At 37.7% G+C, this 16,902-nt stretch overlaps 1 protein-coding gene across 6 annotated transcripts in view; it reads left to right on the top strand.

The window, feature by feature from the left end:
* LOC123549122 (repressor of RNA polymerase III transcription MAF1 homolog) overlaps positions 1–16,902 on the top strand; it is a 131,706-nt gene that overhangs the window by 59,420 nt on the left and 55,384 nt on the right. For 3 of the 6 annotated variants that reach the window (XM_045336958.2, XM_053545665.1, XM_045336959.2), the window contains exon 4: positions 6,668–6,912. In XM_045336958.2, coding sequence (XP_045192893.1) covers positions 6,668–6,912 — 245 coding nt within the window. Of the gene's footprint in view, positions 1–6,667; positions 6,913–9,838; positions 10,593–15,106; positions 16,878–16,902 lie in introns of those variants that run through there. The other 3 variants (XR_008371325.1, XR_006686003.2, XM_045336957.2) reach the window with 3 other exon arrangements.

The raw sequence follows: 16,902 nt of genomic DNA on the forward strand, positions 1-16,902 counted from the left end.
TAGCCTAGGGCTTTGGCATTTGTAATGTAGCATTATCTAGTGGTTTTCTACCAAGTTTGTTCAAATTATCCCCCTAGGGTCAAATATGGCCCCGCCCTGGGGGTCACATGGTTCATATAGACTTATATAGGGAAAAGCTTTTAAAATCTTCTTGTCAATAACCTACAACATTCAAATTTGGACCACATTGACCTAATGACCTGCTTTCACATTTTTAAAGGTACAGGCTTCAAATTTGGACCACATGCATAGTTTTTTGTACCGAAATGAAATTTGACCTTGATTTTGACCTAGTGACCTACTTTCACATTTCTTAAGCTACAGCCTGCAAATTTGGACCACATGCATAGTTTTGAGTGGCAAGATGAACCTTGACATGAGTTGACCTTGATTTTGACCTAGTGACCTACTTTCACATTTTTGTAGCTACAGCCTTCAAATTTGGACCACATGCATAGTTTTGTGCACTGAAAAAAGCTTTGACCTTGACATTGACCTAGTGACCTACTTTCACATTTTTAAAGGTACAGGCTTTGGACCACATGCATAGTTTCGTGTTCTGAAATGAAATTTGACCTTGATTTTGACCTAGTGACCTACTTTCATATTTTTGTAGCTACATCCTTCAAATTTGGACCACATGCATAGTTTTGTGTACCGAAACAAACTTTGACCTTTACATTGACCTAGTGACCTACTTTCACATTTTTGAAGGTACAGGCTTCAAATTTGGACCACATGCATAGTTCTGTGTTCCGAAATAAAATTAACCTTGATTTTGACCTAGTGACCTACTTTCACATTTCTCGAGCTACAGCCTTCAAATTTGGACCACTTGCATAGATTTGTGTACCAAAACAAACTTTGACCTTGACATTGACCTAGTGACCTACTTTCACATTTTTGAAGATACAGGCTTTAAATTTGGACCACATGCATAGATTTGTGTTCTGAATTGTAATTTGACCTTGAAATTGATCTAGTGACCTACTTTCACATTTCTCAAACTACAGCCTTCAAATTTGGACCACTTGCAGTTTTGTGTACCAAAATAAACTTTGACCTTAAGATTGACCTAGTGACCTACTTTCAAATTTCTCAAACTACAGCCTTCAAACTTGATGCACATGCATAGTTTTGTGTACAAAGAACTTTGTCCTTGAAATTGATCTAGTGACCTACTTTCACATTTCTCAAGCTACAGCTTTCGAATTTGGACCACATGTACAGTGTTGTGTACGGAAATGAAATTTGACCTTGAGCTAGTCAATAAGTCTTGAAATTTGGAACACTCAAAAATGGCACATTGGTGGGCGCCAAGATCACTCTGTGATCTCTTGTATTTTTCAGTTTAGGCCTAGACTATTGTTGTTTTTTTCTTGTTTTTTGTGGGGGGGGGGGGCCTTCAGTGTGATCCTTTATATATACGTGAATTTATCTACTGTTTATTTAAAGGGTTTAATGTCCATCGTTTAAACACTATCTCAGTTATTTACAGACAGGCAGTTGATAAGCCTTGTCCTCGTTCTTGGTAAGAACCATTTCTAGACTCACATATTCCATAAGAAATTACCCGACTTTTTCAATTTAAGACCTTCAATCAATGATAAGTTACAGCATCCACAAGTCAGTGGGGTTACACGAGATACATTATCTAAAAGAAAAGTCTGCAGCAAAAGGCACTGAAATTTAGGCAGGACAATGACTATAATATATTAGAGGGTTCCGTTTTTATTTTCACATCCATGCAAGCTAAATTTACTGTGCATTCATTTAAGATTTAAATAACGATTATTGTATCTTTTACTTTTCACAACTGTAAATCAACATTTTATCTTGTAAAATTCTCGGTCATGTGGCCAGTGTAAACAAGTTCATTCAGTGTATGCATAAATTAATCTTACCTCGTATCTAAAAAATGTTGACTGAAAAGGGCAGAGTTACCTGTATAGACGAGGTCCAAAAATAGCTTCAGCATCGCCGCTTTTGTGAGGTAAAGGTAAAATTCTATTGATTTAAAAAAGGGCGAAAGGGCAATTTGATCTGCAAACAGTATTTGTTATGAATATTTTATCGTTTATGAGTACAAACATTAAAGGGAAAGGGCACGTTGTTTCCTGTGTTAAACCATCTGACAGGTCATCCGGAATTATTTAAGGCAGTGAAATTTTTTTCAAAATGGGCTAAGAAATGAGGAAGTTAGGAACATTTCATTGTTTAATTGAATATGGCAATTATTTTGTTTTGTAACATAGAACACAGTTGTTTTTTTAGCTCACTTGAACTGCAGGTGGATGGTCTGGCTTCCATCGTCCGTTGTCCACATTTTCACTTAAACATCTTCTTCTCTGAAAGTACTTGTCAAAATAACACCAAATTTGGTCTGTAGCATACTGGCGAGATCCTCCATTAAAATTGTTCAAATGGGGACACTTGGCCCCTTTTAGGGGCCACTAGAGTTGAAAATAGAAGAACCTTTTGTGTACCGAAATGAACTTTGACCTTAAGATTGACCTAGTGACCTACTTTCACATTTCTGTAGCTACAGGCTTCAAATTTGGACCACATGCATAGGATTGTGTACCGAAACAAACTTTGACCTTGACATTGACCTAGTGACCTACTTTCACATTTTTGAAGGTACAGGCTTTAAATTTGGACCACATGCATAGATTTGTGTTCTGAAGTGTAATTTGACCTTGAAATTGATCTAGTACCTACTTTCACATTTCTCAAGCTACAGCCTTCAAATTTGGACCACTTGCAGTTTTGTGTACCGAAATAAACTTTTAGGGGCCACTAGAGTTGAAAATAGAAGAACCTTTGACTTCTTTTCATGAATTGCTAGATAGATCTTCATCAAACTTGGTCTATAGCATCAATATGAGGTCCTCTCCCAAATTTGTTTAATTAAATTAGGGGCTGCCAGGGCTCAAAATAGAAATACCTTTAAACAAGTTCTTTTCATGAACCGCTTGATGGGGCCACTAGAGTTGAAAATAGAAGAACCTTTGACTCCTTTTCATGAATTGCTAGATAGATCTTCATCAAACTTGGTCTGTAGCATCATTATAAGGTCCTCTCCCAAGTATATTCAAAAGTGGGCACTTGGCTCTTTTTAGGGGCTGCTAGAGCTAAAAATAGAAATACCTTTAAAAGTCTTCTTCTCATGTTCGAACCGCTTGATGGATCTGCATTAACCTTTGTCTGTAGCATAATTATATGGTCCTCTCCCAAATTTGTTCAAATGAGGACACTTGGCCTCTTTTAGGGGCTGCTAGAGCTATAAATGGAAAAAAACTAGCTAAACTGTAATAATGCATATTGAATAAGGGAGAAAACTGCTAAACATGGTACTGTTTTGCTGAGTAAAAATGAATTCTCTTTGAATAAGCATAGATTACATACTTCTATATGAAAAACTGAAAAAAATTTATTGTCTGAAACTGTAATGGCCTGGGCTTAGATATTTGGCATGTAGCAGTATGTAGTAGTCTTTGTTTTTAAAAACCATGTCCCTGGGGTCAAAATTGGCCTTGCCCTGGGGCTCACTTAATATGCCCCCCTTCGAAGAAGGAGGGGTATATTGTTTTGCAGATGTCGGTCGGTCGACCAATTTGTTTCCGGATGATAACTCAAGAACGCTTGGGCCTAAGATCATGAAAGTTGATAAGGAGGTTGGTCATGACCAGCAGATGACCCCTATTGATTTTGAGGTCAGTATGCCAAAGGTCAATGTCACATAAACTGTTTCCAGACGATAACTTTAGAACGCTTGGGCCTAGGGCCACAAAACTTAATAGGGAGGTTGATCATGACCAGCAGATGACCTCTATTGATTTTGAGGTCAATAGGTCAAAGGTCAAGGTCACATTGACCCAGAATAGTAGAACTTCTGTGTACAGTGACCAAATAATTTCTGTTCCTTGTGCAGTTACTGAATGCATCAAGAGGGGCATTTTCTGTTCTACGAGCTCTTGTTTTACATAGAATAGACCAATTTCCCATTCGGTGAATTTAGCATTCTCGGGATTTCTTGCCAAATCCCGAATTTTTAAAAGGAAGCACAGACTGCTGGGTCAGAATTATGATAATGAAGCGATAGGATGTTGCTTGCCAAAATAATATATCATTTCTGCAGAAAAGTCATTATGTCTCACTCCCCCCCCCCCCTGTTTTTGCCCTGCCTGTCTGTCCATCCGTGCATGTGTCCGGATTTGTTTGTCCGGACCATAACGTTGACATGCATGGAGCAATCTCGTTTATATTTTTTAGCATGAATGTTGACCTCAGTGAGACAGAGTGTCATGCACAAACCGCAGGTTCCTATCTCAAAGGTCAAGGTCACACCTGGATGTCAAAGGTTAAATTCAATAATGACTTTGTCTGGAGCATTTCTTCTTCACGCATGGAGGGATTTTGATGTAACTTGGCACAAATGTTCACAGCCATGTGACAGAGTGTCATGCGCAAGAACCAGGACCCTAGGTCTAAGGTCAAGGTCACACATAGAGGTCAAAGGTCAGATACAAGAATGACTTTGTCCGGAGCATTTCTTTTTCATGCATGGAGAGATTTTGATGTAACTTGGCACAATTGTTCACCATCATGAGATGGAGTGTCATGTGCAAGAAGCTAGAATTACTTCCCTTTGTTGTTACTATAAATTGCTTATATTTTAACTTTTTTATTACTGGTCATAGGGAAAAGTCAAGACCACTTATCTGTAGTACAATATGCATGTTACATCCAATTTCGAGGTGTATTTTGGTAAGGATTTTTGTGTGGACTTAGATTTTTAGCTCACCTGAGCACAAAGTGCTCAAAGGTGAGCTTTTGTGATCGCCCTGTGTCCGTCGTCAACAATTTTACTGTTAACACTCTAGAGGTCACAATTTTGGCCTAAATTTAATGAAACTTGGTCAGAATGTTACCCTCAATAAAATCTTGGACAAGTTCGATATTGGGTCATCTGGGGTCAAAAACCAGGTCACCAGGTCAGATCAAAGGAAAAGCTTATTAACACTCTAGAGGTCACAATTTTGGCCCAATCTTAATGAAACTTGGTCAGAATGTTACCCGTAATAAAATCTTGGACAGTTTGATTTTGGGTCATCTGGGGTCAAAAACTAGGTCACCAGGTCAAATCAATGGAAAAGCTTGTTAACACTCTAGAGGTCACAATTTTGGCCCAATCTTAATGAAACTTAGTCAGAATGTTACTCTCAATAAAATCTTGGACAAGTTCGATATTGGGTCATCTGGGGTCAAAAACCAGATCACCAGGTCAAATCAAAGGAAAAGCTTATCAACACTCTAGAGGTCACAGTTTTGGCCCAATCTTAATGAAACTTGGTCAGAATGTTACCCTCAATAAAGTATTGTACGATTTAGATATTGGGTCATCTGGGGTTAAAAACTAGGTCAGCAGATCAAATCAAAGGAAAAACTACTAATACGCAGACCTTATCATTCCCATAGGCCACATACCTGGCATACCAGAATCAGTGTCTTTAACACTGTATAGGCCAGATTTATGACTATATCTTCATGAAACTTGGCCAGAATGTTAATTTTGAGGATCTCTAGGTCCAGTTTGAATCAGGGTCATTTAGGATCAGTTTACACTGTAGAGGCCACATTTATTACAATATATCAATCTGAAACTTGGTCAAAATGTTAATCTTGATGATTTATAGGTCAAGCTTAAATCTTGGTCAGATGGGATCAAAAACTAGGTCACCAGGTCAAATCAAAGGAAAAGCTTGTTAACACTCTAGAGGCGACATTTATGACTGTATCTTCATTAATCTAAGTCAGAATATTAATCTTGGTGATCTTTAGGTCAAGTTTGAATTTTGGTCAGGTCGGGTCAAAAACTGGGACACCGGGTCAAATCAAAGGAAAAGCTATTTAACACTTTAGCGGCCACATTTATGACCATATCTTAGTGAAACTTGGTCAGAATGTTATTCTTGATGATCTTTAGGTCAATAGGTCAGGTGAGGGATACAGGGCCTTCATGGCTCTCTTGTTTAAAGATTTACTTACCTTTGTTGTTACTATAAATAACTTATATTGTAACTTTTTGCAATCATTTTTCATTTGGCATAAATGTTTGCCGCAATGAGACAGTGTGTCATGTGCAACTCCTAGTCCTTTTGACAGCTGGCAGGCTCGACATGTTGCCCATGGGCATCTAGTTAAAAACAATTTATCTATTATTTTTTTTCCAACTGGAACAGAAAAAATTATCATGCTTTTTAGCTCGAAATAAAGAAACTATAGAAATTCATTTATTTTAAAGATATTTACTTGAAATGTAATTAGTCAGTGTGTAACACACTAAAATGGCTGCCTCCATGGTTAGCCATTTTCTTGAATTTCATAATGCCTTTTCCCTATATTTTTCAACAGTGGTCCGATTTTAAAAATTCTCTTAGTTTTATGAATGGTTGGACAATAGCATTCCTTCCCCTTTAATTATTTTTGCATATAGTATCAATGTAATAATTGTAAATGAACAAAATTAATACACATAGTGAATGTCAGAAGGAGTTGCTTACACATGATAATTATATTTATAAGGTAACATTTTTTCTGTATAAATATTTTTACTATATTCCAGATGTCATGTGATAGATATGTGTCACTTTCTTTTCTTCAGTGGGTAATTAACACAGTAGATAGCCAGCTTCAGTCAGCTGCCAATGAAATTTTCTGCAGAATCAAACAGAATCTGTGGTCAGCTATAGATGAGGAGATAATGCTGCGAGATTGTGATGTATATAGCTACAATCCAGATTTAAGTTCTGATCCCTTTGGTGAAGATGGATGTATCTGGTCCTTCAACTATTTCTTCTATAACAAGAAACTAAAACGCATAGTGTTTTTTACGTGCAGAGCTTCAAGGTATATAGTAAAACTTGTTCTGAACAAGGATTCATAAGTTCCCTGTAACTGCATAACAATCTCACTGGACATTAGCAAATATATATTAGTATGGCATGAATAAGTGATATTTTATGATACAGCAGCAGGGAAATTCCACTTTGTTGAATATTTATAACATATGTAAGCAGAAGAAAAAGAGTGCACTAAGATGTAGTTTGTCAGATCAGTTTACAAATAAGTTGTTTTTATGCCCCCCAAAGGTGGGCATATTAAAATCGCACTGTCCGTGCGTGCATCTGGTATTCTTGTCTTGGCTGTAACTCTTCCATCCATGAAGGGATTTTGAAATAACTTGGCATAAATGTTCACCATAATAAGACGAAGTGTCATGCGCAAGACCCAGACCCCTAGCTCCAAGGTCAAGGTCACACTTAGAGGTCAAAGGTTAACATGGTCTGTTTCGTGTCCGGTCCATAACTCTGCCATCCATGAAGGGATTTTGAGAGAACTTGGCATAATGAGACGACGTGTCATGAGCAAGACCAAGACCCCTAGCTCCAAGGTCAAGGTTACACTTACAAGTCAAAGGTGAACAGGGTATGTTTCATGTCCGGTCCATAACTCTGCCATTCATTAAGGCATTTTGAAATTACTTGGCATAAATGTTCACCATAATGAGACGACCTGTGATGAGCAAGACCCAGACTCCTAGCTCCAAGGTCAAGGTCACACTTAGAGGTCAAAGGTTAACATTGTCTGTTTCTTGTCCAGTCCATAACTCTGCCATTGAAGAAGGGATTTTGAAACTACTTGGCATAAATGTTCCCTATAATGAGATGAGGTGTCATGTGCAAGACCCAGACCCCTAGGTCCAAGGTCAAGGTCACACTTAGAAGTCAAAGGTGTTTCTTGTCCGGTCCATAACTCTGCCATTAATCAAGGGATTTGAAAATAATTTTACACAAATGTTAACCATATTGAGAAGATGTGTCACACTTATGACCGAGGCCTCTTAGGTCAAGGTCACAAAATGATATGTGATTTTTTGCGAATACAAGGTGGCATTCTTGGGCCTATTTCCGGGTCATTTGTCACCAATAGTGACAGCTCTTGTTTAGTAAATTTGTTTGAAATGCCTCAGTATAACAACTTTTATATGCCAGTTTTGAAAAAAAAACAGTCACGTGTGATCCCATCATAATTTGTGTCCAGAGCATACTTTATAACCATTATTTGTATTGACTTTAAACTTGGTGTATAGATATGTTCCGAGTATAACTTATTAACCATTCAAGGTATCAACTGCAGATTTGAAATGTAGGTAGGTGGCAATGTGACGATGTGCAATGTTTGAACCAGGGCGGTAGGTCAAAGGTCAAGATGACAGCAAGGTCAAATCTGTCCAGAGCATAATTTAATAAGTATTAAAGTTATTGACTTGAGACTGATTGAAGGCAGAGGATGAGACGACTGCAACAATCTACATTACAACCCCCCCCCCCCCCCCCCCCCCCCCCCCCACCCCCAATTAAAAGAAAAATCATGCTCTAGTGTGGCAAAATGCCCCCATTTGAAAAAAAATTAATAGGACTTAATAAGACCAAGTTTGATGAAGATCCACCAATGAGAAGAAGTTGAATAAGATATTTATGACTTCCCTCCGCCACCCCCCAACCCCCACCACCTCTGGGGAAGACATATTGTTTTTGCCCAGTCTGTCCGTCTGTCCGTCACACTTCGTTTCCGAGCAATAACTGAAGAACCAGTTGTTTTTAGCTCACCTGTCACATAGACAAGGTGAGCTTTTGTGATCACCCTTCGTTCGTCGTCAGTCCTTCCGTGCGTCCGTCCGTCAACAATTTCTTGTCTGCACGTTAGTGGTTTCATTTCTGATTTTTTTTAACCAAACTTGCACACAACTTGTAACACCATAAGGTCTCGGTTCCTTTCTTGAACTGGCCAGATCCCAATATGGGCTCCAGAGTTATGGCCCCTGAAAAGGCCAAAATTAGCTATTTTGAGCTTGTCTGCACAATAGCAGCTTTATTTATGATTTGATTTTTACCAAACTTGCACACAACTTGTATCACTGTAAGATCTTGGTTCCTTTCTGGAACTGGCCAGATTCCTTTATGGGTTCCAGAGTTATGGCCCCTGAAAGGCCAAAAATTAGCTCTTTTGACCTTGTCTGCACAATAGCAGCTTTATTAATCATTTGATTTTTACCAAACTTGCACACAACTTGAATCACCATAAGATCTTGGTTCCTTTCTGGAACTGGCAAGATTCCTTTATGGGTTCCAGAGTAATGGCCCCTGAAGGGGTCAAAATTAGCTATTTTGACCTTGTCTGCACAATAGCAGCTTCATTTATGATTTGAATTTAATCAAACTTGCACAAAACTTGTGTCACCAAAAGATCTTGGTTCCATTCTTGAACCGGCCAGATCCCATAATGGGTTCCAGAGTTACGGCCCCTGAAAGGGCCAAAATTGGCTATTTTGACCTTGTCTGCACAATAGCAGCTTCATTTATGATTTGATTTTAACTAAACTTGCACACAACTTGTATCACCATAAGATCTCGATTCTTTTTTATACGCCCACAGGGACGTATTATGTTATCACCTCAGTGTCCGTCTGTCTGTCTGTGTGTTGGTTAGCAATTTCCCTTCCGCTCTGTAACTCTTGAACCCCTTGATGGATTTCAGAGAAACCTGACACAAATGTTCACTCATTGAAAGGATGTGCAGAGCGCATGTTTCGGATGGTTAAGTTCAGTGTCAGGGTCACACTTCCGGTCAAAGGTCATATGACTTCGTTTTATGTGAATATTGCTCTGCATTTGCGTTGCATTGCAGTGCTCTTGTTTTTATTTGGCAGATCCTTCTTTTGTTTGCTTACAATATTTTTTTTATTACTTCCCTTTTATGTTACTATAAATAGAAGTGCAGGAGCAGTTGTCGTTCGTTGCAAGGGAAACAATCATTTTGCGACTTCCCGTACACTCGCGCACTCTTCAAAAATCCAAAGTTCGAAAATATCCAATATGCAATTTCTACAGCCTGGTAAACGTGAAAGAGTTGGACAAGGAGTGTAAAAATAGAGTGGAGATGGGATTGGATGAATGAGAAGGACTCATCTGGCAACAAATACGACAGTTGGTTGAAAATAAAAACCAGACCTTCCAGCCGTATATGGGAAAACGATAAAGTATCAGTCGTCGGGGAAAAAAGGCAGTGAAGGATAAAAACCACCAAAAAACAACCTTGGAAACTGCAAAAACTAATCAGGTATGTGCGTTTTATTGCATTATTTTCCAGTCTTCTTGTATTGTATTTGAAGCAAGTGGTTAGTTAGGTTTTGGGTACAAATGTCACCCCACCCACTTGTTAGCTCACCTGTCACATAGTGACAAGGTGAGCTTTTGTGATCACCCTTCGTCCGTCGTCTGTGCGTGCGTCCGTCAACAATTTCTTGTCTGCACGATAATGGTTTCATTTATGATTTTTTTTGTAACCAAACTTGCACACAACTTGTATCACCTTAAGATCTCGGTTCCTTTCTTGAACTGGCCAGATCCCATTATGGGTTCCAGAGTTATGGCCCCTGAAAGGGCCAAAATTAGCTATTTTGACCTTGTCTGCACAATAGCAGCTTTATTTATGATTTGATTTTTACCAAACTTGCACACAGCTTGTGTCACCATAAGATCTTGGTTACTTTCTTGAACTGGCCAGATCCCATTATGGGTTCCAGAGTTACAGCCCCTGAAAGGGCCAAAATTAACTATTTTGACCTTGTCTGCACAGTAGCAGCTTCATTTATGATATGATTTTAACCAAACTTGCACACTACTTGTATCACTATAAGATCTTAGTTCCTTTCTTGAACTGGCCAGATTCCATTATGGGTTCCAGAGTTATGGCCCCTTAAAGGGCCAGAATTAGCTATTTTGATCTTGTCTCCACAATAGCAGCTTCATTTATGATTTTATTTTAACCAAACTTGCACACAACTTGTGTCACCATAAGATCTTGGTTCCTTTCTTGAACTGGCCAGATTCCATCATGGGTTCCAGAGTTATGGCCCCTTAAAGGTCCAAAGTTGGCTATTTTGGCTTTTGCTGCCATATGGAGACTTCATTTATGGTTTGATTTGATACAAACTTCCAAAATATCTTCAACAACAATAAATCATGGATTCCATGATAAATCTGTCAGATCCAAAACTTATTTTATATCTGATTACCTCCCCTGATTGTAATCAAAATAGATTTATATCAGTAAGTCCTTATAGGACTTATTTGAAATTTCATTATTGTCATTAGTTGGACTGAGACAATCAGGGTAGATAACTATGGACTGATTTTATGTCAAATTATCTCCCTTCATTTCAAATTAAAATGGGTTTTTCTCCGTAACTAATGACGATACTGATCTGAAATTTCAACAGATGGACTTGGACAATCAGTGAAGATACATAATGACTGAATTTATGACAAGTTACCTCCCTTTGTTTTTTATCTAAATGAATATACCTTAGCAGCTTCTATTGAGATTGGTTTGAAACGATCATATCATTTTGAGCAATGGTACTCAGGTGAGCGATATAGGGCCATCATGGCCCTCTTGTTTTTCTTCTCTTGTCCAAACTTTTATGGCTTGGGTGAAAGGTTTGTGGGTTGAGATGTGCTGGCATGGCCCATGGGGAACCTCTGCCCAATTTTTAGCTCACCTGAGCCAAAGACTCATGGTGAGCTATTGTGACCACTCAATGTCCGGCGTCCGTCTGTCAACATTTCCTAGAAAAATCTTCTTGTAAACCACTGGGCAGAATTACAGCAAACTTCACAGGAATGATCCTTGGGTGGCTCCCTTTCAAAATTGTTCAAAGAATTGAATTCCATCAGAACTCTGGTTGCCATGGCAACCGAAAGAAAAAACTTTAAAAATCTTCTTGTCCAGGGCCTAGGGCTTTGATATCTGGTGTGTAGCATTAGCTAGTGGTCCTCTACCAAAATTGTTCAAATTATCCCCTAGGGTCAAATATGGCCCCGCCCCGGGGTACACATGGTTTATATAGACTTATATAGGGAAAACTATGAAAATCTTCTTGTACAAAACCACATGGCCTACGGCTTTGATATTTGGTATGTAGCATCATCTAGTTGTCTTCTACCAAGATTGTTCAAATTATCCCCCTAGTGTCAAATATGACCCCGCCCAGGGGTACACATGGTTTATATAGAGTTATATAGGAAAAACTTTGAAAATCTTTTTGTACAAAACCACATAGCCTAGGGCTTTGATATTTGGTATGTAGCATCATCTAGTGGTCCTCTACCAAGATTGTTCAAATTATCCCCCTAGGGTCAAATGTGGCCATGCCCCGGGGGTCACAAGTTTTACGTAGACTTATATAGGAAAAAAGTTTAGAAATCTTGTCTGAAACCACAACTCTTAGACCTTTGATATTTGGTTTGTAGCATTGTCTTATGGTCCTCAACCAAAATTGTTCAAATTGTACCCCTTGGGTGAAAAGAGGCCCTGCCCTGGGGGTCCCAAGTTTTATATAGACTTATATAGGAAAAAGCTTTAAAAATCTTCTTGTCAGAAACCATACCACCTAGGCTTTTGATAATTGGTATGATGCATTGTCTAGTAATCCTGTACCAAAATTGTTCAAATTATGCCCCTGGGGTTAAAAGAGGCCCAGCCCTTGGGTCACTTAGTTATTATGTGAGTTAAATAGGAAAAATACTTAAAAAATCATCTGATCCTATATCCAAGACTATTTAATTATAATTACCTGATGACCCCAAGTAATATGATGTCACTTGGTTGTGACCTTGACCTACTTTCTTGTTTTTTAAGATACAGCCTTGAAATTTTAATGACTTGCACAGTTTTGCACACGAATTGTAAAACTGAATTTCATTGACCATGAATGTGACCTACTGACTTTCTTAATATTTTATCATCAGTTTGACTTTTGATAAAACATGTAGCTCATATTACTCAGGTGAGCGATCCAGGGTCATCATGATCCTCTTGTTTCAGAGAGCTGGACTTAGTTTGTTTTTGTTTCTTTATGGGGGCGGGGGGTGGGGGGAGGGGGAGGGTTTCCAAAATATTAGATGTGTACATGCTCATTTTACCTTCAACATTCATTATTGGCTCATCTGATTTTTGGAAAAAAAATGATGAGTTATTGTCATCACTTGATCGCGTCTGCGTTGCCTGGTTAAGTTTTATGTTTAGGTCAGCTTTTCTCTTTTCTCCTAAACTATCAAAGCTATTGCTTTGAAACTTGCAACACTTGTTAACCATCATAAGCTGACCCTGTACAGCAAGAAGCATAACTCCATCCTGCTTTTTGCAAGATTTATGGCCCCTTTTGTACACTTGAAACCCTTTATAATGCTGTTCGATATACTGCGGTATTCGGTATAATGCGGTACGGTCTTGGCGCCCAAATTTTCAACAACAAAAAAAATCAAAAAAAAAAAATTCAAATAAAAAACGAGTCCGCGGATGTTATAACCAGCGTTAAAACTGCAGGTACCTGTGTACTTTAACACCTTTGCCATGACAACTATGACAAAAAATCAATAACTGTCTGCTAGCTTACTTGTTTGCGTAACGCCTTTGTTAAATTTTGAATACATGTAGACATGTGACAATTAGGCAATTAACATGGTGTCAAAATTAGATTGTTTGCATTGATAACAAGCGTGTAACATTGGTCAGCTATCAAGCCGTTTAAGTTTGCATCAATTAAGCAGACGACATGAAAATTTGAGTGAATAAAAAAATCAAACAACATGTCCAGTTTTGTAATAAAATGCAGCCGTTTTTCGTAATCATCCCATTCTCATTTTTTTATTATCGTAGATCTAGATTATTTTACTATTTTCTATCTTATTTTATCCATTTTGTAAAACGCGTTTTTTCTCCTTCGTAACTACATTTTTATTTATTTTCCACGTGTTTAAAAAATCCCGCGCTATTGTAATTTACACGACCACGGGCTTCTCACACAGCGTTATATGTTTACTTTCGGAATTCAGAATTTCAACTTTCTTTTAGAATTACAACGAAATGGGAAGATGACACAACGTTATAATTTTTTAAATGTGTTTTCCAGTAGCATATAAGGTAAATCAATGACCCGTTTATACGCTTAGAATTTGTTATTTAAAAGAAAGCAGTGTTCAAAATACGTCTAATGCATTACGGGTGGGTGGGGTATTGCGCAATCGGCATATACGGCCAACCCACGATATAATTTTAACCCCGCTAGATCCGCGGGTCTTGAACCTTGGACCCTGACGACAGCGTTATAAAGGGGTCCCAGTGTACTTAGAAAATATCAGATTTATTGGTTAAGTTTTATGTTTAGGTCAGCTTTTCTCCTAGACTTTTCAAGCTATTGCTTTGAAACTTGCAACAGTTGTTCACCATCATAAGCTGACTATGTACATCAAGAAACATAACTCCATCCTGCTTTTTGTAAGAATTATTGCCCTTTTTGAACTTAGAAAATCAGTTTTTTTGGTTAAGTTTTATGTTTTGGTCAGCTTTTCTCCTAAACTATCAAAGCTACTGTAAAATCAGAAATTTTCGCGAGGCACATATTTCGCGAAAAGCAGTTACAAAACTAGTTCGCGAGGTAAAATTTTAGCGAGGGGAGCACGTTCGGTATAATTTTCGCGAATTACATCTTACCTGTGGGTGATTCCGCTTGCTATCCTACTTCGACCGTTCAAAGTCTGTTATGTTCAAAAACAGTTGTTATGTTACTGATATTGAATCCTTGTTTACAGTTACCAAGGTGGGTGCAGTTATTCGCACGACTACTTTTTTTATAGTTTGTAACTGTCGTCTATTGAGTAGTATAATAGCCATTATGTTAGTTACAATGTATTTATCACACATTATAACACAACAACAACATTATCTTTCCAACAAATAATATTTAATCATAATTGTTATTCATAGACACACTCCAATTCAATACAGCCATATGAAAAATAATCCCATTGTACAGTAATCAAAAAGGAAACCAGTTAACGGTCAGTGTTTTCATCACGGTACTAGTATCTATTAAAAAAAGTGTCCGAGACTAAATTGCAGCCTATTGAAACGACTTTCTCTCAAACACGCCTGCACATGTAAAACATGCACCTTATAGCCAGTTTTTAATTTTCAGATGTAGCCAGACAGCGCTTGCAATTTTCGACGTTTTCAAAGCACATCGCAGTGAAGATATGCTGCAGAAACTGTATGACACAAACATTAAAGTTGTGTTTGTCCCTGCATGCTGTACGGATGAGCTACAACTGATGGATCAGATCACGAACAAACAGTTCAAAGATATAATCAAGTCTCAATTTTCTGAATATTATACAGAACAAGTTGCGAAGGGGTTACGTGAAAATAAACCCGTCGACAGTGTTGACATTTCCACAAAAACGGAGAGGCCTCTTCATGCTAAATGGATCCAAATGGCTTTTGAAAAAATGAGCAAAACAGCAGATCAGTTCGTTAAGGCATTCAACAACTGTGGAATTTACGCTAAGTAATAGTATTCATTATGATGCTCTGTTGGATGATTATTGGAGCAAATAAAGTTTGTAATCATTTTGTAACCCATTCGTTAGTGTTTTATTCATTCCCTTGTGCATAACGATAAAGTCCGTGTAATCCGGACTGCAGAGTGGGGGCGGCCATGTTTATTTTGAAATGGACGTTCGTGAAAATTTATGCATATATAAGGTAATATTTCAGCGAGGATAAATTTTCGCGAGAATATTCTATTCGCGAATATAGCGAAAATTAATCCCTCGCGAAAATTTCTGATTTTACAGTATTGCAAAAAACCTTGAAACACTTGTTCACCATCATAAGCTGACCCTGTATACAGCAAGAAACATAACTCCATCCTGCTTTTTGCAAGATTTATGGCCCCTTTTGGACTTAGAAAATATCAAATTTCTTGGTTAAGTTTTATGTTTAGGTCAACTTTTTCTCTTCAACTATCAAAGCTGTTGCTTTGAAACTTGCAATAGTTGTTCACCATCATAAGCTGACCCTATACAACAAGAAACATAACTCCATCCTGCTATTTCAAGAATTATTGCCCCTTTTGGACTTAGAAAATCAGTTTTCATGGTTGAGTAATATGTTTAAGTCAGCTTTTCTCATAAACTATCAAAGTTATTGCTTTAAAACTTGCAATACTTGTTCACCATCATAAGCTGACCATGTACAGCAAGAAACATAACTCCATCCTGCTTTTTGCAAGACTTATGGCCCCATTTTTTACTTAGAAAATATCAGATTTATTGGAGGTCCATTACTAAGGGAAAGTGAGTTGGCAATTTTTTTCATAGCCAGTGCATAGACTTCTGCAAGACACTAAATAATGAAGATTGGCAGGTCAAAATTTACAGAAGGTCTTTGGAACTCAAAGAAATGTATGTGTATTATGTTGAAATTTCAATGAATCGACAGAATGACCCCCCAGGTCTTTTTAACTTTCTTCATACTTCATAGAAAAATAATTGTACATATTCTGCAATTTATTTCGAATTTCTACATACCAACTTTCATTTTCCAATAAAATGAAATAGTTTCTGTGCTTTTTAAAAGAAATTAAAATGTTCACTTTCCTTAGTATTGGACCTTTAAGTTTTATGTTTAGGTCAGCTTTTCTCCTAGACTATTCAAGCTATTGCTTTGAAACTTGCAACAGTTGTTCACCATCATAAGCTGATTATGTACATCAAGAAACAACTCCATCCTGCTTTTTGCAAGAATTATGGCCCTTTTTGGACTTAGAAAATCATGAGTAGGACAATTTTTCTATTATACAAAAAAAAATCAGATGAGCGTCAGCACCCGCAAGGCGGTGCTCTTGTTTTACATTTTATTTTTAGTTTGCATTGTTACATAACCGATAGACATCAAAATGTAAAAATATGTCAGGTCTTATTTATAAGACCA

This window comes from Mercenaria mercenaria, chromosome 6, assembly GCF_021730395.1.
Source record: "Mercenaria mercenaria strain notata chromosome 6, MADL_Memer_1, whole genome shotgun sequence".
NCBI classification, from domain to species: domain Eukaryota; kingdom Metazoa; phylum Mollusca; class Bivalvia; order Venerida; family Veneridae; genus Mercenaria; species Mercenaria mercenaria.